Raw genomic sequence first — 25,627 nt, 5'->3', positions numbered from 1 at the left:
CAAATGTTCTCATTATTTGAGTTGCTGTGTATGTTGAGAGGTTGTTGTGTAATATTTTCCATCAGGTTTCCTCTCCTGCAGCGGCCTCTGGAGGCACAACGTGAATCGGGCCTAATAAGGAGCTGCAGTTCTCCAGGAAGGGCGTTGGCTCTGGACTCCAGTAACGTACACATTTTCCACTCACTGGAATCCTCTGATGTACAACTCTACTACCAGCAAACTCCTAACAGCTACTGAGGAGAAAAACCTTAAATACTGAAGCAGAAACACCGTCACTGAGTCACTGAGCAGGTGGATTTAATAGTGTTGGAAGTATTTGTTTCACCGTTTTTAGAGAAAACAGACAAAAAAAAAAAAAAACACACAGTCATTAAATTGACAGAAAAATACTTAGACAACTTTATTGTGTATCAAAATACTGTCTTACAATCACTTTTAAAGCCTTTTTTTTTAATTATTTCAGACAAGATTTGTTCTGTAATATAGATTAGGCACAGAGCGAGCTGGAGGGGAGGCAGGGGGGTTGGTGGGTGAAACACTGAGCAGAAAACAAAGCAACAACTTCTGTTTTTCTTATTGGTCATCTCATTTAAAAGGATGAACCACAACAACAACAACATCCTCATCAGCCCCCTTTTCTGTCCAGGACAACTTTAGAGACTTCCCTTTATAGACCCTTTAATAGAATAAAGTCCCATGCTCTGAATCAGAGCTCGCTGTATCTGGAGTGAAGACCGAATGGAAATGCAGAGCACATGTTGGTGTCACGCGTTATTTTTTAAAATTAACAAGAAAAAAAACACACAGAAAGCGGTGTTTTCCCAGCAGCAGTGTTGAGAAGAAGAAGAAGAGCACAAACTGCCATTAATCTACCATGACATGCTCTGTTCACGTGTTCCCACCTGATCTGGTTTTTGATTTCTCTACTAACAACAGCAGTGCCTAAAACTGGATCACACTAGCAGCGAGTAAAAACAGCCGGTTTAGTTAAGGAGCGTCTTGAACACCACATGCTAGAGAGCCAGTGAGCGCCGCTGAGTGTTTTCTATGAATGCTACCCCCCTGTTTAAGTAACAGACAAGCTGACTTTATGCAAACAATTCAGGGTCTTACACCAAAGTGTGTCAACAAACTGACAAAAAAAGGCGTTTAACTTCGACACTCTTTGCTCCAAGTCCTGCGATTGTTCCTAGAAGCTCATATAAATCCATTATTTACTGTATGTGTGTAAGAGTAGCTCCTCCAGTGTAAACAGTAACCTTCCACACAAAGCAGGGGGCTGAAAAACAAAACTAAATCTACCGTTGCTACGCTACACTAAGTCGTCCTACACTAGTTCTGACAAATGTCCACTTATGGCTGAAAATGTCAAACAGCCTAAAGGCACTGCTAGCTTACAGTAACAAAAAAAGGTGCATCTTTCTCCTCCCTAGGTTTATTGAATGATGTGATTTGCAGTAGAACCAAACGAGAAAATTACAGTGAACGTGTTGCTTTTGAGTCGATTGAGTTTGTTTTGTAGCTGATTAAATAGCGATGAAAGGATTTGAAACGCGGGAGGGACTCGGAGCTGTAAACAACGATCCGTAGGTTAGATTCGAGACGGGGTTTCTGCTGCTCTAAAACAGTGGTATAGGGTTTGCGGAGCCGTGGGTTTAGACAGTGATGTGGTAGGGGCTGCCAGGGATGTGCTCGTCTCCCCACTTCACCACCAGGATGTACTCTCCCTTCTCCTTCAGCTGGTAGCTGACGTTGTACAGTCGGTTGCCCAGATGTTTCACCAGGATCTCCTCGCAGGGAACCTTGGGACCGTCGACGCCCACCATGAGCATGTTCCGACCTGCAGAAGAAGACGGAAAAAAGCAAATTTTAGAGGTGGGTGGATCGATCCAAATATTGATAATATCGATACCAGCATTGGTATTGATACTGAACAATAATGTAATAAGATCGATCCATTAGTTTCAGTTTCTCACCTGTATGCCAGTTACAAAGACTAGCACCGTAGCACGGCTACAAAATTAAATATTCATTAATCATGATTTTTAACTTCTAACCACTATACGGAAACGATTGACTGCGGCCTTTAAAATGTAAAAATGCGCTCCGCTCTTAAAAGACGAAGTGCGCTGTCATCTTCGCTCTTTGAAAACAACACATTTGGATAATATCAGTCACTTTCATAAATGAGAACACTTTATCTCACTGAAGTCACTTTTGCTCATACACCTGTCTGAGCAGCACCTACTGCAGTCGGCACTGTGAGGCGTTTAGGGAACATCGGTAAATGTAGTGTCTGTCAATAAGCAAATGTTTACCAAACCGTCAAAAATGAACACCGTTTAACCCTCGTGTCGTCCTGCGGGTCACAATTGACCAGTTTTAAAGTTTGAAAATGTGGAAAAATATGTATATTTTTACAGTGAAACTTCTGATGTCCACATTTTCAACATTTTTGGGAAATCTTTGAACATTTTTTGGTGGAAAAAAAATGTTAAAAATGTTTCTTAAGAACATTCACAACATCAACCAAAATCAAGCAAATTTTGCTGGATTTTGGATGATTTTTATGTGAATGTTTTTAAAGAAAATATTAGAAGTTTTACTGATATATATGGAATCACTTTAGATATTTTTAGGATTTTTTTTAAAAAGATTTTTTACTAATTTTTTGAAAATATTTACAAGAATTTTCTTGCCAAATTTGGGGGATTTTTTTAAAATAAAACTTTTTTTGTAACATCAGTTAGCTTTTTTTTTTTAATATCAAAGGCATTAAAACCAGGTTAATTTTAGGTTTTTAAATAAAATGAATAAATTCAACATTTGTTTCTTTTATTTTTTTCTGGTTTATGCCATTATAAATATGTTAAACTGCACAGAAGACACTTTTGAGTTGTCTCTACTTCTAGTCGCGGTTGCTGTTTCCATAGAGGCGCAGGATTTTATTTTGGAGTGAAAAATGAACCCACAGTGAGTAAAAATGGAGCAAAAATAATCACAGAGAAATTGCTTGGGATTAAGATGGTTAATAAATTCATGCAGAACAGAATTTTTGATCAACGAAACCTGGAAAACTCATGAAATAAATCAGATTTTAATACAAAATACTGATATGTTCTTGCATGAGGCTGTAGGTTTATTGGTCTAACAAAAACTCATTTATCCTCCAACCATTCCTCCTGTGTTGAGCAGTTCATAGACAGTGGAGGTAGATTAATTCTCAACTGTGCAACACAAACAGTAAGATGCTGGACTTTGTTGTACCTCAAAGATCAGCAGCTTATTATTGGCCTTCAATGCAAATTTTGCAGATTTACTTCACTTGAACTGATTTTGCTACCAAATGTGCACGTGAAAGGTAATTTCAGACACAATTTTAATTCCCGTTTGCTCATATTGAAATTACTTTAAATATTTGTGTGATAGTTCTTTGTCCCAAACTTAAGCTTTGGTGAAAAACAGCAAAGAATGCACTCATTATCCAGACGGTACACACCTGCTTTGCTGCAGTCCACGCTGAAGCTGTTCTTCTGGCCGATGTATCCTTTGGTGAGGCCCTGGCCCTTCGCCACCACCTTGCTGGCGTCTGATTGGGCCGGAGCCCCCTGCTGGGAACAGCTGATGGCTCGGGTTACTGGGTCGACCATGACGGTGGAGGTTTCGTGCATACTGTGGCTGGACACGAGTTTGGAACCTGGACGATGGAGATCAGAGTGAGAGTTAGAGTGAAGGTATTTCCATTCAGTTTTTTACCCTCTGTGGGCTTCAAAGGCTCGGTATCTTTAAGAAAAAACAGCAAAATGACACCATTTATCAAAGCTAGACGGTATGAAAACAGAAAGAATAGCCAGATATTAAACAGTAATAAAACTGAGGTTCTCCTCATCGGCACCAAATCCACTTTATCCAAAACCAACAGCTTTTCTATCAACACTGATAGCTCCTCCGTTTCACCCTCTCCTCAGGTAAAGAGTCTGGGTGTCATCCTCAACAGCACTCTGTCTTTTCAATCTCACATCAACAACGTTACCCGGTCTGCCTACTTTCATCTTCGAAACATCAGCTGCATCCGCTCCTCCCTCACACCGCTGCCATCCTAGTCCCCAGCCTCGTCACTTCACGTCTAGATTATTCTAACTCCCTCCTCTTCAGCCTCCCTCACAAACCCCTCCATAAACTTCAGCTGGTCCACAATTCAGCTGCCCGTACCATCACAAAAAACCCCCTCCATCCACCACATCACTCCTGTCCTCCACCAGCTCCACTGGCTCCTGGTTCAGTTCCACATCCGATAGAAAATCCTCCTCTTAACATTCAAGGCCACCCACAACCTCATCCCTCCATATCTGTCCGACCTCCTCCATGTTCCTGCTCCCTCCAGCTCCCTCAGATCATCATCCTCTATCCACCTGTCTGTCCCCTCCTCCCGTCTCGCCACCAACGCCTCTGGAATTCATTGCCGCCCCAATTGAGAAACATGGGCTCATTCCTCCATTTCAAATCACAACTCAAAACACATCTGTTCAAAACTGCATATTTCATCTGAAGCCAATTGCCCTATTTCTATTGTTTTTATTGTTTTTAATTTGTAATGTGTATATATGGAAATATTTGTTTGTACAGTGTCCTTGAGTGCTGAGAAAGGCGCCTTCAATTAAAATGTATTATTATTATTATTATTATTATTATTATTATTATTATTACATCTTTACGTTCCAGACAGTGCTTGAACTACTCACCTGCATGATTCCATCGAGAAAAAAATTCATGATATTTCAAAATTACTTCATCCTTCATGCCTCACTCAACAAATTGCCAAAAATAAAGTGTTGGCACTGACAAGATTCTGCAAAAAAAACGTAAAATTTCTGCGCTCCTCAGTGCAGCCATAAAACCATCAGTGACTCAGCTGTGACTAACTGTCAAATAAAAAAAATTAACAGATTTCTCAGCTAAATTGCAGGCTGTGTTTACAGAGAGCAAAAAGGAGACATGTATGAAAACAAATTAAAAATGTAATTAGTAAAATATCGAGCCACTATTTTACTGTTGTCGTACAGCTTTCTTACAGTTTTTTTTAGTTAAATTTTTGTTTAAAAAAAAAAAAAAAAGAAACAAAAAAACCCTAAACTTTTGTTTTTTCTTTTATTCCTTAAATTCATGGCATTTTATTTGTGTTATGCTGCACAGAAGAGATTTTTTCAGTTCTCTCTACTTCTAGTCGTGGTTGTGCTGCTTCCATAGAGCTGCAGGACTTTATACTGCAGTGAAAAACGAGCCCACAGTGAGTAAAAACATGGGAAACAAAGACTCTTCCTCACCAGTGATCTTGGCTTTGAAGGGGCTGCCGACGATGTGGTAAGGACCGCCGTATTTGATGGAGATGAGATAGTTTCCGGGGGCCATCGGGGTGTACGTGACCCTGTAGCCTTCGGGACACTCAACGCAGTCCATCTTCACCTTGGAGGGCCCGTCGATGGTCACGGCTAAAGCTCCGGGGCCGGCGTTGCTCGTGTTCACCACAAATTCACATGAAGTCCCTGGAGGCAAAGAACAGATCGGACTGAAGTGCCGACGAACAGGGAAAGCGACTCGTTTCTGTTGTGTAGAGGAACAGAGTGCTACCTGTGGTTCCGCCCTCCAGTCCTGGTCCGTAGGCGGACACCATCCCAGGGTCGCCGGCCTGACCCGTCTCTCCAACTCTGATCTTAAACGGACTACCAGGGATGTGGCTTCCGTTGAACTTCACATCAATCAGATAGAGTCCGTTCTCTCTGGGGATAAACCGGACTGCGTACTTATCTGGACAAACAGAGCGGACAGGAACGTTGGAAACCCCAAAAATGTGGCCTCAGGCGAGTGTGAGGTCTGAAGGTGTTCCCTCTTGGCCTACCTTGGTCGATCTCGGTGACGCAGCACTCCTCCAGCGCTCCAGACGGACTGTGGACCTTCGCATCAATCACACCCTTCGCCCCGTTGAGGCTGACGGCGAATGACGCCGGCTGATTCACCTTCAAACCGGACTCCTGCTCGACAACACATACTCACACACTCAAACACTGCAGCCCTACAATCTGCACTTCTCTCTACGCAACAGCATCACAATCACCACAGTTCCATATTTATTAGCTTACCTGGAGGTCGCTAACAAGGCTAAAGAGGAGGGCTGTGCAGTGGAAAGGCAGAAGAAGCTGGAATTTGTGGGAGTTAAACTGAGAGAGGAAGAAAAAGTGACCAAGTTCTGAGAGAATGAGGTATTGTGCAAGTTCTGCAGTTTATTTGGGAGTGGATTTATTTATCTGTGATGGTGAGATTGGTTCTGCATGCAGGTGAAGATGCATATTAAAAGTCAGCCCATTTCCAGGAGAACAGTCGGACTTTACATTTCATCCTCGTCTTCCTGATGGAAATGGGCTTCTGTATGTGCTGGTGTGAGAGTGAAGTGAGACAGGAGGAGGAAAAAACAGCCCATGTCAGACCTCTTTAACCCTTTAGCGCCCCGTAACGCTTTGAGAGGTGGGAAGCTGTTGGCAGCCTTTAGAATGAGGCACGAGAAACACACACAGTCCTTTCGTATCCCAGAAGCCTTTGCACCACCCAACAGTGTAGCAGCAGCTGCCAGTTCTAGGCCTGAACCTCTAAACTCTCAACTTTTAAAATGTACAACTCACTCTGCTGTTTATTCAATGTAAAATAAACTATAATTTAAAGTATAAAGTTTTCAAACTGTTAAATAGGTGCAGACTCTAAGTCCTCATGAGCTGATCATATTCATCTACTATATGAAAAAAAAACCCTCAACTTGGACATTCTCAATAACGTTTCTTGTATAGCAGGAGACACCTGGACTCCTTTAATGTGATAAAGCACATAAAGTTAATCTACAAGGTGCTGCTGCTGCATCGTGGGCAGTGTACTGTGGCCTGGTGTGTGCGCACACGGATGTGTGTGTGTCTCAGAGCCTCACCTGAAGACTGGCAACAGTGAGGCGTCGGGCGTCGTCTGACGGCGAAGCCACAGGGACGATGAACGGGCTGTCGGGGATGTGCTCGTCGTTGAAGCGGATCGAGACCTCGTAGTCACCTACAGACAGACGGATCTCAAGTCAGAAAGTCACTGAAACTGTCACCAGAGTATGAAACTCTGACAGGAGTCCACAGAACACATACGAAGACAACAATTCCTCAAAATATAACAGCAAATGAAACAAAACAAAACCCAGCAATGACCCTCTGAACCTCAAAACCTTCCGACACATCTGACAGGCAATAAATAAACACAAACACCACCGTTGAAAAGTTTGAGGTCACTTAGAAATGTCCTTATTTTTGAAAGGAAAGCATTTTTTTTTAATGAAGATAACATTAAATGAATGATAAATCCAGTCTAGACATTGTTAATACGGTAAATGACTATTCTAGCTGGAAACAGCTGATTTTTAATGGAATATCTCCATAGAGGTACAGAGGAACATTTCCAGCAACCATCACTCCTGTGTTCTAATGCTACATTGTGTTAGCTAATGGTGTTGAAAGGCTAATTGATGATTAGAAAACCCTTGTGCAGTTATGTTAGCACATGGATAAAAGTGGGAGTTTTCATGGAAAACATGAAATTGTCTGGGTGACTCCAAACTTTTGAACAGTAGTGTATATTAAAAGTAGAAAAATATTAAAAAAGTGGAAAATATAACACACAAATATCTTAAAAGTAATAAACAGCACACATACTCTCACACAGACACTGTTCTCTACACTGCCATCATATAAACTGCAGTCATTTCACTATTGCACATTAATGTCCCTGCATGTGAAGGTGTTGCGTTTTCAGTGTGTCGCTGAGGATAGTGATGACTTGGGGGTAGAAAATCTGGTGTTGTGTGTTTTGATCGACCGGCCTTCCTGAGGGCAACAGTTCAAATCTCACCAGGCTCCTGTACGATGTAGGAAACTCCACTGGAGCCGTCCTTGCGGTCCTCGAAGGCGATTTCAGCCTTGCTCGGCCCCTCGACGGCGATACTGAGACCTCCGGCTCCAGCCTCCCTCGTCCAGATACTGAACTCAGCTACACAGAGGCCGAAACCAAGTCAGACTCACAGAGTAAAAAAAAAAAAAAAACCCCACATTTCAGCACCGCACAGCTACATCCCACCACCACACCTACCTGGTACTCCAGCCTCTGCTCTCTCCAGACCCGGTCCTCCAGCACGGACCTTATGCGCTCCACCTTCTCCCAGCGGGCCGACGGTGAACTGGAATGGGCTGCCGGGGACGTGCATGCCGTTGTATTTGACGCAAACAGTGTGCACGCCCGTCTCAGTGGGGACGAAGCGAATGCAGTAGGTGTTGTTCTCTCCCTCCATGATCTCCGCCTTGTGGATCTGACCGGACGGGCTGGTCACCTGGGCCGTCATGTCGGCTATGCTGATCTCTGAGGAGACACACGAGCACATAGACGCACATTAACACTCTCTTTTCACTTTGGAGCAGGGGTGTCAAACACCTACGGGCAAATTTAGAATAATCCATTAACCACAGCACATTTTTGGACTTTCTTCTACTTGTCTACATTAAAATAATAATTTAAAAAAGCACTCAAAGTAAACGGTTTGCTCTAACCAAATTTTGTGAAAAGCAAAAAAATATGTGCTCCTCAGTGCAACTTAAGAGCTACTTTTGACTTGTTTGCAACCAACAATCATGTGACATGCAGCCCGCCAGAGGGTTTGGCCTGCGGGACGACTTTGTAAAGTGGAAAAATTACAGTAAAGACAATAACGGAAAATTGTAAATTTGCAAAACTATTACATTTAAAATAATTTCCATGCAAGTTGTTTTGATCGTAAAGTAAAATACTAGATTGCTCATTGTTCTTTTGTTGTTTTGTAGTGTTTTGTCTTTTGTTGTTTTTTGTTGTTTTGGTCGTAAGGTAAAATACTATATTCCTTATTGTTCTTTTGTCATTTTGTATGTAATTTTTGTAATATTTTGTCTTGTTTTTGTCATTTTGCTTCTCATTTTTGTCGTTCTGCGTTTCATTTTTGTCTTGCTTGTGTCGTTTGTCTTTTTTTGTTGTTTTGAATCTCGCTTTTGTCGTTTTGCGTCTCGTTTTTGTCATTTTGTGTCTCTTTGTCCTTCTGTATTTTTTGTCGCACTTGCGTCATTTGTCCATTTTTCTTTCATTTTGTTTCTCGTTTTTGTCATTTTGTGTCTTGCTTTTGTAATATTTTGTCTTGTTTTGGTTGTTTTTTGTCTGACTTTTGTCATTTTGAACACAAAGTAAAGTACTATATCGTTTAGTTCCAGACACCTGTGAAATATTTTGCACATTTTTAGACACTCTGTGATCTGTGGGTTGTAATGTGTAAATGATAAACTGAGGCATAACGTTGTTGAAATTGAACTTATTTTTTTAAAGAGATTTCAGGTTGTTAATGTTTTGTAAAAAAAAAAAATTCTTTAAATGTGAACATTTTCAGAATGTACTTATGCCCTAAAACAAAGGGAAATATTTGCAGGTGTCGTTATTTATAGGTTATTATGCTGTAATTTAAGTGGTCCAGCCCACTTGAGATGAAATTGGGCTGAATGTGGACCTGAACTAAAATGAGTTTGACACCCCTGCTTTAGAAGATTATATACAGTCAGATGTTTTTAGAAAAACTGACAGTAAAAAAGAACGTTCGTCAAAAGGTAACAAAATGCAAATATTAGCACTGAAGTAGATAAAATGGGTCTCAGTAAAACGCTAAAATCTCAAGTTGCAGCAACATAAGTAGAAAAGATGTTGGTCAAAGGACTAAGCAATGTTACAAAGAGGACTGAGAATTTAATGTGTGGAGACTCTGTGGTACAATGTGGGGTTTGATTTCTACCGTGACCCCATAAAGACAGATTATACTGTCATTATCTCCTGCTTCAGTCACCTGGGATCTTAAGGCTGAGGTCACACTGGCTGCCGACGTTGGCGACCGACGCAGCTCTCCTCTTCCTGGTGATGCTCTCCTTCATCCTGCCCTCTCCCGTTACCTTCACCGTGAACGCACTCCCTGTGTACACAAACACAATGATCGATTCAGTTTAACCTTTAAAAAAAAAACCACCTCACTTTGGTTTAATGACTGGTTTAATGATGAGCACCTGGCACGTGCTGGTCAGCAAACTTGATGTTGATGATGTAGTTTCCTGGTTCGGTGGGGCAGTAGGTGACTTTGCAGGTTCCATCCTCCTGGTCTTCAGTGTTGATGTCGACTTTACTGGGTCCCTCAATGGACAGGCTCAGGCCGCCGTAGCCTGAATGGTAGAAACATGAGGGAGTAATTAATAAAGATACGAAAATATTAACATGTCAAGGATTAACCCTCTGAATCGCAAAACCTTCTAGCAGGTTTGAAAGGCAGGCTGTCTGCATTATTTTCCAAATGGACAAAATTACATAATTTATCAGAGCTAGAAATTGTACACAAAAAAAAAAAAAAAAAAAGATTTTCAGCTTAACATTGTGATTGTTCTTCAAATGATCATGTGACTTTTCATTTGTCTGGAAAATGAACCAAAGGATAGTCGGATCTCAAAATAAATATTCGGATACCACCGTAACGACCGAATATTCAGATATCCAGATATTCAGGTTCAGTTATATGAAGACTTTCATCACCTGCGTCGCGAGTGTTGATGAAGAACTCGGCGGGTTCAAAGGTTCTGGCCTCGCTCAGGCCCTGCCCGCTCACACACACACGGCTGGCATCGCCGACATCTGATTGTTTGATCATAACAGCGATGGGGCTGCTGGGAATGTGGCGGCCGTTCTTCTTGATGTTCACAAGATGTTCTCCAATCTCCTTAGGAACAAATGAGATACCTGGACAGACAGAAAAACAAGAGGGTTATCACAAGACCCATGGTGTTTTAATTTATTCTTTGGTCTTTGTTGCCTTTATTACAGTGGAAAGAGAGACAGGACACGTGGGGAGAAGAGTGGGGGAATGACATGCAGTAAATGGCCATAGGTCGGACCCAAACCCATGACCGCTTCATTGGGACTATAGCTTGTTTATGGGTCAACCTGTTGAGCTACAGGGGCGCCCACAGGACTCACTATTTTCTGCTGCGTCAGTCACACGACTCACCAACATGTCCGTTACGCAGCATCTTCAGCAGGCAGGGCTCCTCACGGCCTGACGGCGTGGTGAGGGAGGCAGTCAGCTGGCTGAGGTCAAGCTCGCCGATGTCCAGGGGGATATCAGCAGCTGAGCCCACCTTCAGATGGGACATCCTCATGGAGTCGTCACCTAGAAACAGCAGCGACAGGCCGGTCAGTTCACATAACTACATAAACACTCTCAGAGAAGACGAGATGGGAGACGACCGAGTCCTGACCTTTCTCTAACATTCCCTTTCATGCATACTGACTGCTCGTAACAATATTTGGACAACGGGGACCCAAATCGCAAATACAAGCGACTGGAATTAGCTTCCTTTGTGTCTTGAGACAGGGTCAGAAAGAAAATTTCATAACTAAGTTGCTGCTGCTTCCCTTTAAAAGAAGCCAGTTGAAGAATTCTTATCATCTCATCAGGATATTTTTTTCATGCATGTTCAACTTTTAACCCCGGGACACACCCAGAAGAGAGATTCTAAATCTCATCAGGCTCTTGAACACCTGGGGATCCCACAGGAAGAGATGGTTGCTATGGAGCAGGAATAGCATGATTCCACTGCAACCTGACTCCCTTACGAGAGGCAGGAGACAGAAAATCCTTAATTTGTGGTTAAAATACCATTTCAAGGATCATTAACAGTGCATAATGCTGTAAATTGAGACGCTAGCTACTTAAATCATGTGCTCCTTGCTCCATTGACATAAAGTTGAAACTAAAACCAGATTAACAGTAAAAAAAAAAATCACTGTAAAAAGTCAGAGATTAAGAAACAAAAGGAAATCAGAAGATCGTCATTAAAGTTGTTATTTAATCCATTTTTTAGTGTAGCTTTTTTAGTGCTAAATACCTTTTTTCCACCATTAACACAACTTGTTCAAATACGAATATTACACATCCAATGTTTCTTTATCCAGTTCAGGTTTTGATTTGGATGCTAAATTTTATTTATGATGCCAAACTTTATTGCCACCGTACTGGCTGCACAGGAAGAAACCTGGATGGACATCAAGTTCCAGAAAGATCCAGGCCAGTGTAAAAGCTTTGGGGATCAAATTCCCACTTATTGACAGATAATCACCAGTGATCCTGGCTGAGAAGGGGCTGCCTGGGATGTGCTTGTCGTTGTATTTGACCAGGATGCTGTAGTCTCCCGGCAGGACTGGCAGGTAGGACACTGTGCAGGTCCCGTCCTGGTTGTCCACACAGCTGATGTCGGCCTTGGATGGACCCTCGATGGCCAGAGACAAACCACCTACAAGGACGGGGACAATTTTAATACCCTATCCTGCTTTATTTTTCTTGGGACAGTAGTGGCAGGTGAGTCACGACGAAGACATAAAGCAGATAATGGCCTCAAAGTTGTGTGTATTATGACTGCTACATACCCTCCCCAGCATCTTTGGTGTTGACAGTGAAGACAGCGGGCTTGTTGACGGTGCCGTGGATGAGGCCAGGACCGTGGGCGCTGACATTTCCACTATTCATGTAGTCCACGTAGAACTGTAGGGGACTTCCTGTTAATGGACAACAGCGAAAAATAGGATGAAGGAAGAGTGATTTAAGATGCCCTTCAACATAGTTGTAAACATCTCCTGCAAGGCTCCAAACTGTGACCAAAATGGATGCAAATGCAACCTTTTTTTTGAGTGTGCGCGAGTTGAAATTTCAGGTGATTATTGGTAGGCTGATCTGGTTCCTTCCATCTGCACAGATAGCTACTGCAAGTTATCATGGTTGAACAGAAGTAATATTTCTTCCACACTGTCTCAGCCTCTTCATGCATGAAGTGCAAACAGTCAAATTCACTGTAACCGTGATCCAATGATGAAACAATCTACAGCCGATTTCAACAAGAAAGGACTCAGAGAGTGCAGTACTCCGCCAAGACGGCTCAGTCTTTGTATCATTTCCTAGGGATGAAATCTTTAATAAAAAAAGACCTTGCGCTGAGCACAGGCATGTGTTGTGCATGTGTACGTTACGTACGGATACCGAATCACGTGACTTAAATATGTAACGGGCGGCAAGAATTGATGGGACTCGGAAACACCCACAGAATTTAATCAATTGTTCCTTGTATAATTTCTGACGGATAAGTCCCAATAAGTCCACAGCAGTGGATTTGTAGTAGGATCGCAATCATGTGATCATCAGCAGGCAGCTGACGTAGTGTTCACTTGTTGTCATAGTTACAGTGACGCCGTGCCACTTTCTCGCAATGATACAGAAATCTTTAACAAATCCATGGATCCAGACTATAAGCTGCATCACTGCCAAAATCTAATCACTTGGTCCTTGTGTCATTTCTGTCCTTCCCTGAAAATTTTATCCAAATCCGTTAGTCGGTTTTTGAGTAATGTTGCGAACAGACAAACAGACAGATTCATACATACACTGCAGCTGCCTGTAGCCAGCATGTAAGTCATTTAAGGAATGCTGGTAAAATGCAGTATTTACAGATAAGCAGATGTTTAGTGTTTGGCCTGTGCCCAGTTTGTGATTGACATCCCAAGAGGACTGGTGACAAAATAAATATATTTTCAGATTTAAATCTTTACTCCTTCCCTGTATCTACAAATATGAAGTCCTGTATCACTGAAAGTCAATGCAACATAACTCGGTTATGCAAAAACAGCTGTTCATCGGCATGCATGGTGGATTAATAGCTGTGGCAGTCCTGAACCAAAATGAGGTGGTGGGGTTTGGTGACCAAATCATTTGCTGGTGCGACCAATCAAAACAGTTGGTAGCACCAGTGCTACCAGTGGAAAGGTTAATTTAATTCAATTCAATTCAATTTAGTCTGGAGCCCTGTACTGTATGTCAGCAGACACTTCAGAGCAAAGCTGTACCAGGGATGTGGATGCCGTCATATTTGATGTCCATCTCATGCAGACCGGCCTCGGTGGGGGCGTATTTGACAGTAACAGTGCCGTCCTTGTTGTCGGTGATGTCAGGCTTGGCCACCTTGCCCGACGGCATTCGGACCTCACCTTTAGCGGAGGACAGAAGAAAAAAATATCATCACATACATGTACTGCAAAAACCATTGTGGGGTTCAAATCATTGATGTTTATGACAGAGCCTGACCGATTTAGGCCTATCTCAGATATACTGATCTTAGTATACATGTTGTCCAATATGCTAGTTTATATTAAAAGAAGGTAAAACACAAAGCTGAGAGTTCAGTAAAAAGTGGTGTAATCTCAGTTTGTCCACTAGAGTGTGCTACCACTCCACTGCATGTAATACTCAGCAGCACATGCAGCTAGCAGAGTAAACAAACACCAGTGCGGAGTCTAACGGTGACATCACATTAAGCTACTAACTCCCTTGTACTGGGAAGTTATTAAAACATAATTTTCCCTTTTTAATATACCTTGGACAGAACACTGCCTCTGATAACTGCTGTGTCAGTTATGCTTAAATGATATCTGTTTGCTATGTTAGTGAGGCAGCGAGCATTCCATAGTCTGTCAGTGAAGTCAGTAATGTAACAGACTGAAAGGTTAGCATCAGAACAGCTCTTCCATTTATTCTGCAGGTCTGGTTCGAGCCTTGATGTCAGGCGATGTTCGTCAACTAGTTTGTGAAATTCAGAACTGGAGAATAATAAACAACCCCCACATTTTATTGATTTTGTGGCAAAAGTCATGACACTTACGCTTAAACGGCATCTGTTTGCTATGTTAGCAAAGTAGCTACCATGCTATATTTTAACAGCAAAGTCAGTAATGTAGCAGATTGAGAGATTAGCATCAGAGCATCTCTTCCATTAATTCTGCAGATCTGTTTTGAGTCTATTTTGGCACCTAGTTTGTGAGATTGAAAGCTAGAAAGTAAAAAACAACGTCCCCTTTTTACATTTTTTTCTGGCAACTGTCATGTCATTACATTAGCTAGCTAGCAAACCACGTAGCTATTTTCACAGCTTGTCAGTCGAGTGGCAGCTCATGTGTTAGCGTCAAAATCAACATTAATAGGAGTCCAAATTATGCTAAAGTTAGATATATGAGGGGGTTAGAAGCAGAGTGGTGTAACCCACAAAAAATCCAAACTGAGTTTTATTCATTTATGTAATATTTTGAGGTCTAGATTTTACTGGCAAAGTGGTCTAACCCACAACTCAACCATAGTGTTGGAGCGTTTGACCATTCTCGAAAACATAAAATTTTAACCCATTTTTCTCATAAACTACAGAAATTGGGTTAGACCACTGTGCTTCCAAACTCTATGAACTGTTTGTAGTTTGATATGTCTGCCAAACCGAACAATTCCAGTCGCTGCATTTAGAAAACCTAACATTTCAAAGTTTGTTTTTTTCCCACCAAATATGTAGAATGTTTTGCTTGAACTTTTACAGCAAAGCTACTATACATGTTGTCAGTGTCACTCAGCAGAAGTGTTACTGTTTGCAACCGTTACGTACATTAAAAATGATATTAAAATTACATTCTGACAAGTAAAGGTAAGTATTACATTACCAGTGAAGTTGACTGTGATTTTGGACAATAAAGATTGTTGTTAAACTGTAAAATATCCTGCTTTTATTACATATCTTCCTTCTAATATCAGTATCGGGCTCTTTTTAAATCAAGCAGACTTGTGAATGTTACCTGTGATCTCTCCCTTCTGGATGGTGAACGGGATGACGAGGTCGAACGGTCTCAGTCCTGCCACATCCAGACCGTTCATTCCAATTGGTCTGTCCGTTGCCTGGGAGACAGAGGTCAGAGGTTACATGATGGACTGTTGTGGTTTCAGCATCGGCGCGTCAAGGACACAATCAACACAGTGCAGGACAAGAGAGGTAAAAAGCTTCCAAACACCGACAGTGTGAGACAACCACGAGATGAAATGACAACGGAGGTGACAATGGTGATCATGGTCAGGATGATGGCACCGACACAAACTGCGAGAGAGAACAAGATGATGATGACACCACAGGGAGGATGGGGAAGCAGGTATGGTAGGCCATTTTGAAAAATGTGGAGCAGCTGGCATGCCCACATTGGCTATTCACAAAATGGCAGCTTTTGTCTCTTAAGCAAGTTTGACATGGAGCACTGAACAGAAACCTGCACAATGATTTATAGAAAATATCTTTATACTGCAAGGGAAATATTTAATGTGTAGCTGGGTAAACTGTGTCAAAATGATTTGTACTTTTTGACATTGTGCAGCTCTGTTGCACCATCCATGTGTTTAAGGAATCTTCTTTTTTGACATGGAAGGGAGTGAAATGAGAGACAAAAACCCTAAAACATGAAACACCTGTAATGAGAGACAGCAGACACTGACGTAGGTTGATGGAGGGAGGTCATGTATGATGATTTAGAGAAGAGGAACTGGGAGAATGAGAAGAAGGAGGAGGATGAAAGAGGCTGCAGACTGAGGTTTTAGGTACCCAGGGCTGTTGAGCGTAGTACTGGGGCATTTGGCTCTGCTGCATGAGCTGGTCGGACGGAGCTCCTTCCAGCGCCTGAGAGGGATGGGAGGTGGTGAGGAAGGGGGTAGAAAGGATGGAGGGATCGGAGAGGAATAAAACAGTAGTCAGAGTGATTTAGAGAATGCCTAGTGTCATCAGGAGCCAATCACCAGGCCTCTGTAGGGAGAAACAGCATCAAGGATCTTTGGTTCATGACGGAATTGCTGGTCAATATCCAGCAGTGAACTCATTCTGCATCCAAGTCAACATCAAGAGCAAATAATAGGGATATATCTGCTGTTCCTCTATCCATGAAAGATGATATTACTGTTGAGCAATAAAAAAAAAGTGCTTCAAAAGTTAAATGTTTATTAAAGGCCTTCAATACTTTCCAGAGCACTCCAAGCCCAAGTTGATATGTAAAACTAGCCTTGGATTGTCAAATGTTTTTGTTTTGTTTTTTTTTTTTTGTTTTTTTTTTTTTACAAAAAACAGCTCTTGTTCAGCTTTTTGTAACAATTAGATGTTTTCAGCTGTTTTAGTCTAGTGAGTAATTGAAAAATGACATAAGCACGTTGTCTTTTTTTTTTAAAATTGCCAAATTCCACCATTTACCAGAGCAAGAAGCTGTAAAAACAGGAAGGATTGTCGACTTTTCAGCTTTCCAATAGTCCCTAATCATGTGCGACTTTTGGTTTTGTCAGATAAACTTACCAAATTTAAGCTTAAAATCACCACATTTCATTAAAATCACTGTATTTTACGTCTAACTGAAAAAATTTCCCCCAAATGAACCATTTTTTTTTTTTGTCAAAAAACTAAATATTCCTCCTTCCTAGGCATAACCAAGAAGAATTACTAGAAGAATTAGTAACTCAGCTACAGCTAGCCCTGCTAACCCGAACTCGGCTACAACCAACAGTCACTATAATACTGTATGTAGAGTCATTATTTACTTCCCGAGTTTGTAACATCTGTACATGTTGACTCCAAGTTTTTAGGTATTTGTAAAAAGAATAATCAAAGAAATTCAACTTTCGTCCTGCTTCATTCGCAGTTTCATCTTTTTTTTAATGACGTTTTTGTGTCATTTTTGCATCTTTTAGTGTCATTAGGGCATTATACAGGGTGGGTTAGCTGAGTATACAAGCTTTTTTTTTTTACTGCTTGCTGTAAAGACAAGATGAATGGATAAAACAGAAAAACTGATAAGTTGCAGCCTCAGTCACAGCTGTCACCAACAGGCAGAGAAGTGTCAACAAAATTTCATTGCAGAAATGCAATGAAAATAAACATCCTTGATCCTGTATATATAAAAATCCACTCACCGTGACCTGGAAGGGACTGTTGGGGATGTGCTCCCCTCCAAAACGGACGCAGATCACATACTCGCCAGGCTGCGGCGCCGTGTAGAAGATATCAAAAGTGCCGTCTTCGTTCTCCACCACGTCCACATCGAGCTCCGCCCCCTCAGGTGTGCACACGCTGCACGTCACCTTGCCTTTTCCTGCAGCCTTGGCGTCCACTGTGATGACCGTCTGTTCGCCGATCTGGATAGTCGGACCGACACCGGCGCCTTAAGAAAAGACACAATAAGATATAATGATTGTTTCCTACAGAGACGCAAACACACACAACATTCAGCATGCACATTCCACAACCAATGAGACAAGGTTAAAGTTAAATGAGATCTAGTAATGTTATTTCCATCTACTGTACGTCGTTACCAATGAGTCACACATTATCATACAGTTTCCAAGTACCACTGAAAGCTAGATTAGCCAAAGTGCCATTCCACCATGCCATCCTGCCTATTCTGTTAGTCCATTAGTCTGTCCGGTAAAAAAACGTGAGAGGGAGAAAGAGCTACTAAAGAGAGGAAAGGGAAAATGAGATGGAAAAAAAAGGTAGGAGAGAGGGGAATACAGAGGAAGAAAAAGAGAGGGAAAGAACAGGACATCCTGTTGAAAAGCTGGTGCCACTATCCTCCATGCGGACAGGAAAGAAAGAAGAGCAGTTCCTCTACATTACGAACTTGTTCAGAAAGTCTTACCTAAACCGTGACCGCCGATTGAGACTGATAATAGGAACGGTGAGAAGCGGAGGAGGGGATGGACAGCGAGGAACAAAAAAAGTGACAAATAAAAGACAGTCAGGTGGGGGTGGGGGTGGTGGGTGGCAATAACTCCAAACACTTGGATGAAAAACAAACGGTGATGGTGGATCGTGAAGCAGGGAGGAGGGTGGTGTGTGTGTGTTGTGTGTGTGCAGCAGGGAGGGGGAGTGTAACTGAGGAGCACAGCGTGAGGAACACAACAAACCAATGCATGGAAAAATAATGAGATATGAGCAGCAGGTGTCCTGAGAAATGAAATCCTGAGTGGCTAAACTGATACTTTTCACAACAGATTCAAGGGAATAAATCTGTTTGTGTTAAAGGAATAGTTTGACACTTCAGAAGATATGAACGTTGCAGTTGAGTGTTGGGTAAAAAGATTGACCAACCATCACTCCTGTGTTCTAATGCTACATTGTGTTAGCTAATGGTGTTGAAAGGCTCATTGATGATTAGAAAACCCTTGTGCAGTTATGTTAGCACATGGATAAAAGTGTGAGCTTTCATAGAAAACATGAAATTGTCTAGTTGACCCCAAACCTTTAAACAATAGTGTAAATAAAACTGACAGAACTGTGGAATTTCCAACTTTCCGTGGTCTTTGAACTAATCATGTGAGATTTCCCGCTATGCCATAAAAATGACTACATCCAATAAATGATGACATTTCATCAAAATCACTTGTCGTATATCTATAGTATCCCAGAAAATCCTAAAACCCAAAATTGTTCGGCCTTAGAAAAAAAGCTAATTAAGATTTTTCTCCAGGAAAATTAAATAAGAATTGCTACCAGTCTTTATGCCAAGTTAACCATCTCTAAGCTGCAGGAGGTGCTTTTCCTAATATGTCAAACTACTCCTTTAAAACAGTATAAATGGTTGAAAATGGGATAAAACTGATAATTATAGTTAATTTATAGGGTAACAAGAGCCTCATTTGTGTTTCCATTATAAGTTGGAACCATTGAACCTTGCTTGCAATCACAGCAGGAACTAACAACATTAGAAGTGAGTGGAGATAAAATCTTGGTAAAAATCTGACTTTGCTCTGCTATATCTGGATGCATTGTATGTCAGTAACATTTCCTATCATGCATAATAATAACTATTAATGATTATTACTACAGTATACAGAGAGAAGAGAAACTGACCAACAGTTTAACAGATTTTGAGTCAAACGAATTAATAAAGATAATAAAGATCCCAGTACTGCTACTTCTTCAAGGTAAGAACTAAATGTATGACTACATCTTGGGTGTACATTTATTTAAGTTAAAACAAATGTGTGTCCAGCGTCTAACTGTCCTGTACATACCTGTGACGGTGCATTTGCTGGCATCTCCAGTGGGCAGGGCCCTGATGCGGTAGGGTGAGTAGGGAATCTCATCCCCGCCGTACTTAATGAGGATGGTGTAACGGCCAGTCATGTCCGGTACATAAGAGACCAGGTAGGTCCCGTCATGGTTGTCACGGATGTTGGCCTTCTTCGGCTTCCCGTCTGGGTCCTATCAAAGAAGATAGACGGTGTTACAAATGTCCGAATACAATTAAATCATTGTTAATATTATTATGTTCACCATATTTGGAGCACTCACAGTGATCTGCACTGCCAGCAGTCCCTCGCCGGCGTCTTTGGCATCAATGGTGAACTCGACGGGCAGCGAAGCGGGCACTCCGGTGGTGTTGAGGCCAGGTCCACTTGCACGCACCTTGCTGGCATCGTGGGTGGGGAGGACCTTCACCTTGTACGGGCTGACAGAGGGAAAAGATCGGTTACACATATGTAAAGAACTAAAGTGTGATACTGCTCTACAAAGGCAGAGTTGTAATTACAGAAGGTTTGATGACAAAAATAGGTTTGAGGTGTTCAGACCAGACCACAAAAAGTAAAACAGATGAACATCCCCTAAAAATCCCTGGCATAGAACTCACACAACACCTAAATAATGCATTAATTCACTTTTCTATTGGATAAACATCTGCATTATCAACTACCAAACTATGCTGCAGTCCATGACCCATAAGAATCAAGAGTTTCCATGTTTTGCTAATTTTCTAGCTTCACCAGCTTTTTATATTGACACTAAAAACTATATAATAAATATTCACATATAAATTAAACCGCATAAAATTTTAAAAAGTAAAAAAATCTGAAACAAAATCTGCTAAGCTAGCTACCTTTAGCGGGGGATTAATGGTTTTTATTTTTATACTTGTGGCCTTTTCTAATGATGTAGAATGCTAAACTAGTAATCCCCAAAAATCTCATCACCAATATGGATATTTTTCATTTATGTATAACTAATAAGTAATCAACAACTGAAATTAGGTTTAGCTGTAGCTAATGATAGCCACAGCTACCACTCCCTTGACATAGTGCTTCACATTAGCTGCATTAGCTGCATCTGTATAAGCATAGCTGTGAATTTAGCTATGTTTTTAAAATGTTAGCTGTGTAGTTAGCTGTGTTTCTATGACTTCAGCTGCGTAGTTAGCCGTTTTTCTTAGAACTAAATCTGCGTAGTTTGGTGTCTTTTTATCATTTTAGCTGTACCATTAGCTGTGTTTCTGGAAGTTTAGCTGGGTTTAGTTTAGCAATGTAGCTAGCTGCCTTTCTATAATTTTACCTGTGTAGTTAGGTGTGTTTCTTTGGCTTTAGCTGTCATTTTATAACTTAACCTATGCAGTTAGCTGTGTTTCTATACGTTTGCTGTGTAGTTAGCTGCCTTTTTATAACTTTAGCTGTTCTTTTATACTTTTAGCTATGGTGTTGGCTGTGTTTACATAGTTTAACAATGTATTTAGCTGTGTTTGTGTGACTTCAGCTGTGTAGTTAGCAGTCTTTCTCCAAGTTTAGCTGGTCTTCTCACAACTTAAACTATGTAGTTAGCTGCGTTTCTATAGGTTTAGCTGTGTAGGTAGCAGTCTGTGTATAACTTCAGCTGTACAGCATACAATGCAGTAGCTACACAAAGCACACATATCCGTTTGTTTTAGTAAACAGAAGCCAAAAATAAGCTATAACTCAATTTTGGCCAAATCTCTAAATATTGTATTTTGCATTTGTAGCCACACATTTAACAAATTAATATTCAGATGTAGAAAAATGTTGATTGTACTCAAGTCTGTGGTGGCTGTAGTGTTTTTACCTGCGTGGGATCTCCTCATCAGCGTACAACACGTTAATGGAATACGGTCCCTCTCTGGTGGGAACATAGTTGACAGTGTGGGTCTGGTCACCGTTATCCACCACCTCCACAGGCTCCACCACACCTAGACACACAGAAACAGAAAGACAACAATTACTTCCACTATTCCAGAGGATTGTTTAATGCAAACGTTAATCAATAATTCATAGAAATGCTGAAACATTACCTTTGGGGCCCTGTACGCGGACCTGCAGTGGGGCCACTCCAGCTTTGGAGGCGTCCACTGTGAACGCCTGAGGGATGTTGGCTCTGACGTTGTTGCTCAGGCCTGGACCCTGACACTTCACCTTGGTGCTGTCCACCGTGTCGCTGACTGGCACTTGGAATGGACTGCCTGCTCACACAGAACATGATAAAAGTTAAAAAAGACATATTCTAAGGAGCTCGAGCAATGTAGCAACGTGAGAAAGTGAAGATTTCTAAACTTTATCAAATGGAAAACTCCTCTCAGGTAGCACATTATTGCTGTCTGCTCAGGAAAAGGAATGAAACCTTATTTTCTCAGCTGTACCTGCGATGGGCTGTCGTCCATAGGTGATATTGAGGTTGTATGTGCCAGGCTCATATGGGATGTACTCCACACTGCAGCTGCCGTCCTTGTTGTCAGTGCAGGACATCTTGGCTTCTGATGGACCTTCCATTGCCAGACCAAGGCCACCAGTACCAGCTCCTCTGCACAGGAAAGAAAATGGACATTAAAAACACCAGGAAACGCTTCTTTGAAATCTGCATTTTCCACCTTCCAAGCAAAATGTTTTGTCTCATGTACCTGGTTTCCACTGTGAACTTGTTGGGCTTGTTGGTGATGCCGCCTTTCAGACCAGGACCGTGCACACGGACGCGAGCTGGATCGCAGCCTTCGGTGACGCCAACACGGAAAGGACTCTTCGGCACTGGAGAGCCGTCATAGCAAACCTCCACATTGTGTGGACCTGGAATAGACGCAGGTAACTTCAAACTCACACTGGAGAATCCCACAAATCTACTGTGCACACCATGGCGTTTGAACTCACCCTCCTCGTAGGGAGTGTACTCGACGTTGTAGGTTCCATCTCCGAGGTCGGTGATCAGGGCGTCCGTGCGGCTGCCTGACGGGTTGCTGATGAGGGTTTTGATGTGGTCGCCTCCAGACTGTGTGAGTGCACGAGCGTCCACGGTGAAGTCGGTGGTCGCCTCGCGGAAAACTCCTAAAAAACACAGTAAAGGGACGGCAAATAATGCAGCAAATCAAACCAGCGGATTCGAAATAACAATATGCTAGGCTATGACCGTAATTGTTGCTTTATGTTAACTGAAGGAATAAGTGGAACATTTCTAAAAATATCACATACAAACAAGTTTAATCCACAACCTAAATTAATTTAGAGCATTTATGCAGGATATACAACATTAAATGCATTTTTTTTGCCTCTGAACAGTGAAAAACCAAATCTAATCTAATGATAAAATATATATAATATAAATATACACTAAATGCGTGACCTAAAAGCCACATGTAAACTCTTTCACTCTCCTTCCGCTGGTTATTTTACCTTTGCCCTCCACTCCGGGTCCAAACACAAGGACTCCGCTGGCGTCAACTGCAGGCTCCACGTTGAGCCGAGCGGGGAAGTTTGGCACATCCTGGCCACCGTAGCGGATGGTGAGGGTGTAGGAGCCGGGGTAGAGGGGGATGTAGGTGATGGTGTAGGTCCCGTCCCCGTTGTCCTGGATGTGAACCTCAGCCTCGGTGCCGCTGTCCGAGATGATCTCGATGGTCAGCTCGGCCGGGCCGGCGTTGCTGCAGTCCACGATGAACTCTCCCGTCTCCCCGACCTTGGCACGCTCCAAACCTGGGCCTGAGCAGCGCACCTGAGAGGACAGGTGAGACAATGATCTAAACAAAGTGATCTCTATTTCCTTAGATGTGTGAGAACACCACCAGTGACTGCAGCCTACCTTGGAGGGGTCAGTGGCAGGGTAAGCAGTGGGGGTATAAGGAGATCCAGGGATCGGCACTCCATCATAGGTCAGCTCTACCTGGTACGGTCCGGCCTCCCGGGGAATGAACTTCACCTGGCTGGTCTCTGGACTCAGCCCCGGTTCAACCTGGAACAGAACAGGATTTTATCAGTTAAAAAACACCTCATTTACTACCAGCAGAATATACTGAGAGATGCAAGATTTTGCTCAAAATTTACAAATTAACCTCATGAATCTCAAAACCCACCAGCATGTTTGAAAGATATTTTATCTCTAAAAGCAAATATCAAAATGGCTTAATTTAAAACTGCAAAAACCAGAAAGAATCATCAGAATTCCAACTTTCTGACAGTCCTTGAACTACTCATCTGTGATGTGCTGATCTGTCAGGAAAATTTAACTAAATGTGAGCTTAAAATTAAATTTCACTTTTTACTTTCAGTGTCGCGGAGCCTCAGCGGAGTTATGCAACGATTGCTGTTGGTTTGTCTGGTTGTCTGTCTGTCTGTTAGCAACATTACTCAAAAACGGACTAATGGATTTGGAGGAACTTTTCAGGGAAGGTCAGAAATGACACAAGGACCAAGTGATTAGATTTTGGCAGTGATGCAGCTTATAGTCTGGATCCACAAAATTCTAAAGATTTCATCCGTCAGAAATGACATGACTGAGCAGCTTTGGTGGAGTACTGCGCTTTGAGTGCGTTTTTAGTTTCTACATGTCAGATTTTAAAAATCTGATCACTAACTAGATTCTGTCAAAAGAAAAATTCTGCACTTGAATAAACTGTGAAGCTGTTGGTGACTCAAATGTGACCAACTATTCAAAAGTTCAGGAGCTTTTCAGCTGAACTGCTGGTTGCGGGTACACAGAGAAAATAAAGAACAGGAATAGAAACTAGATAAAAATGCAAGTAAAAAAATATCTACATTATGTAGAGACATCATTTTTCCAGTATTAGTAACAGCTGTGGGCTTGTGTTTTTAAATTTTGCAGAACAAATATGTAAAGAAAGTCAACTTCATTTGTTTTTTTTATTATTTGTGGAAATTATAACTCTGCTATGCTGAAGAAAATACATTTCTCAGTTCACTCTACTTGTAGTCATGGTTGTGTTGTTTTCATAGAGGTGCAGGACTTTATACTGTAGTGAAAAATGAGTCCACAATGAAGAAAAATGTGGCAGGAATTAAAAAAAAAAAAAAAAAAAAAAAAACTTATTACGATTCAGAGATAAATGTGGCCTCAACATGGACATGAAGCGTCTAAAGATTTTTTTTCCATATGAAGGTACATATCATACCTTGCTGGCCACAGGCTTCCCTGATGGTCCGGTCACCTTGGCGGCGACCTTGCCTTGACCTCCAGCACCCTTCGACTTGACGGTCACCTCCTGGTCTTTGCCTACAGTCATTTCTACATGGACACAGAGCAAACAAAATGATGTAGATCTGAAAACACACAGACTGGTTTTAAAATGTCCAGACTCCTCCACATATTCCATTATAAGGCTGCCAGGTGGCTTATGTTGGCTATGTAGATATTCCATTAAAAATCAGCCATTTCCAGGTAGAATAGTCATTTACCACATTAACAATGTCTACATTGTGTTTCTGATTCATTTAATGCCATCTTCATTGAAAAAAACTGCTTTTCTTTCAAAAATAAAGACATTTCTAAGTGACCCCAAACTTTTGAACGGTAGTGTAATGTTATTTTTTTTAAATGTTGAATCAAAAATCTGACAT

At 41.7% G+C, this 25,627-nt stretch overlaps 1 protein-coding gene across 3 annotated transcripts in view; it reads right to left on the bottom strand.

The window, feature by feature from the left end:
- Nucleotides 1-370: 370 nt before the first annotated feature.
- The window catches only part of flna (filamin A, alpha (actin binding protein 280)), an 80,682-nt gene continuing 55,425 nt past the window's right edge, over nt 371-25,627 (bottom strand). Inside the window, exons 21-49 of one of the 3 annotated variants that reach the window (XM_055012607.1) lie at nt 25,183-25,295; nt 23,856-24,005; nt 23,450-23,768; nt 22,931-23,104; nt 22,687-22,849; nt 22,429-22,589; nt 22,084-22,251; nt 21,858-21,981; nt 20,304-20,460; nt 20,024-20,213; nt 18,646-18,669; nt 17,921-18,168; nt 16,572-16,646; nt 15,781-15,880; nt 14,017-14,157; nt 12,550-12,678; nt 12,243-12,416; nt 11,132-11,293; nt 10,660-10,863; nt 10,143-10,295; nt 9,929-10,051; nt 8,167-8,433; nt 7,930-8,067; nt 6,971-7,086; nt 5,897-6,029; nt 5,629-5,805; nt 5,325-5,543; nt 3,500-3,697; nt 371-1,840 (exon numbers count right to left, since the gene is read on the bottom strand). In XM_055012607.1, coding sequence (XP_054868582.1) covers nt 1,656-1,840; nt 3,500-3,697; nt 5,325-5,543; nt 5,629-5,805; nt 5,897-6,029; nt 6,971-7,086; nt 7,930-8,067; nt 8,167-8,433; nt 9,929-10,051; nt 10,143-10,295; nt 10,660-10,863; nt 11,132-11,293; nt 12,243-12,416; nt 12,550-12,678; nt 14,017-14,157; nt 15,781-15,880; nt 16,572-16,646; nt 17,921-18,168; nt 18,646-18,669; nt 20,024-20,213; nt 20,304-20,460; nt 21,858-21,981; nt 22,084-22,251; nt 22,429-22,589; nt 22,687-22,849; nt 22,931-23,104; nt 23,450-23,768; nt 23,856-24,005; nt 25,183-25,295 — 4,685 coding nt within the window. In that variant the 3' untranslated portion in view covers nt 371-1,655. The remainder of the gene's footprint in view (nt 1,841-3,499; nt 3,698-5,324; nt 5,544-5,628; nt 5,806-5,896; nt 6,030-6,970; nt 7,087-7,929; nt 8,068-8,166; nt 8,434-9,928; nt 10,052-10,142; nt 10,296-10,659; nt 10,864-11,131; nt 11,294-12,242; nt 12,417-12,549; nt 12,679-14,016; nt 14,158-15,780; nt 15,881-16,571; nt 16,647-17,920; nt 18,169-18,645; nt 18,670-20,023; nt 20,214-20,303; nt 20,461-21,857; nt 21,982-22,083; nt 22,252-22,428; nt 22,590-22,686; nt 22,850-22,930; nt 23,105-23,449; nt 23,769-23,855; nt 24,006-25,182; nt 25,296-25,627) is intronic. The other 2 variants (XM_023265160.3, XM_023265159.3) reach the window with 2 other exon arrangements.

The sequence above is a fragment of the Amphiprion ocellaris genome, chromosome 8 (assembly GCF_022539595.1).
Source record: "Amphiprion ocellaris isolate individual 3 ecotype Okinawa chromosome 8, ASM2253959v1, whole genome shotgun sequence".
In the NCBI taxonomy this organism is placed as follows: domain Eukaryota; kingdom Metazoa; phylum Chordata; class Actinopteri; family Pomacentridae; genus Amphiprion; species Amphiprion ocellaris.
This window is presented reverse-complemented; position numbering and strand designations above follow the sequence as displayed.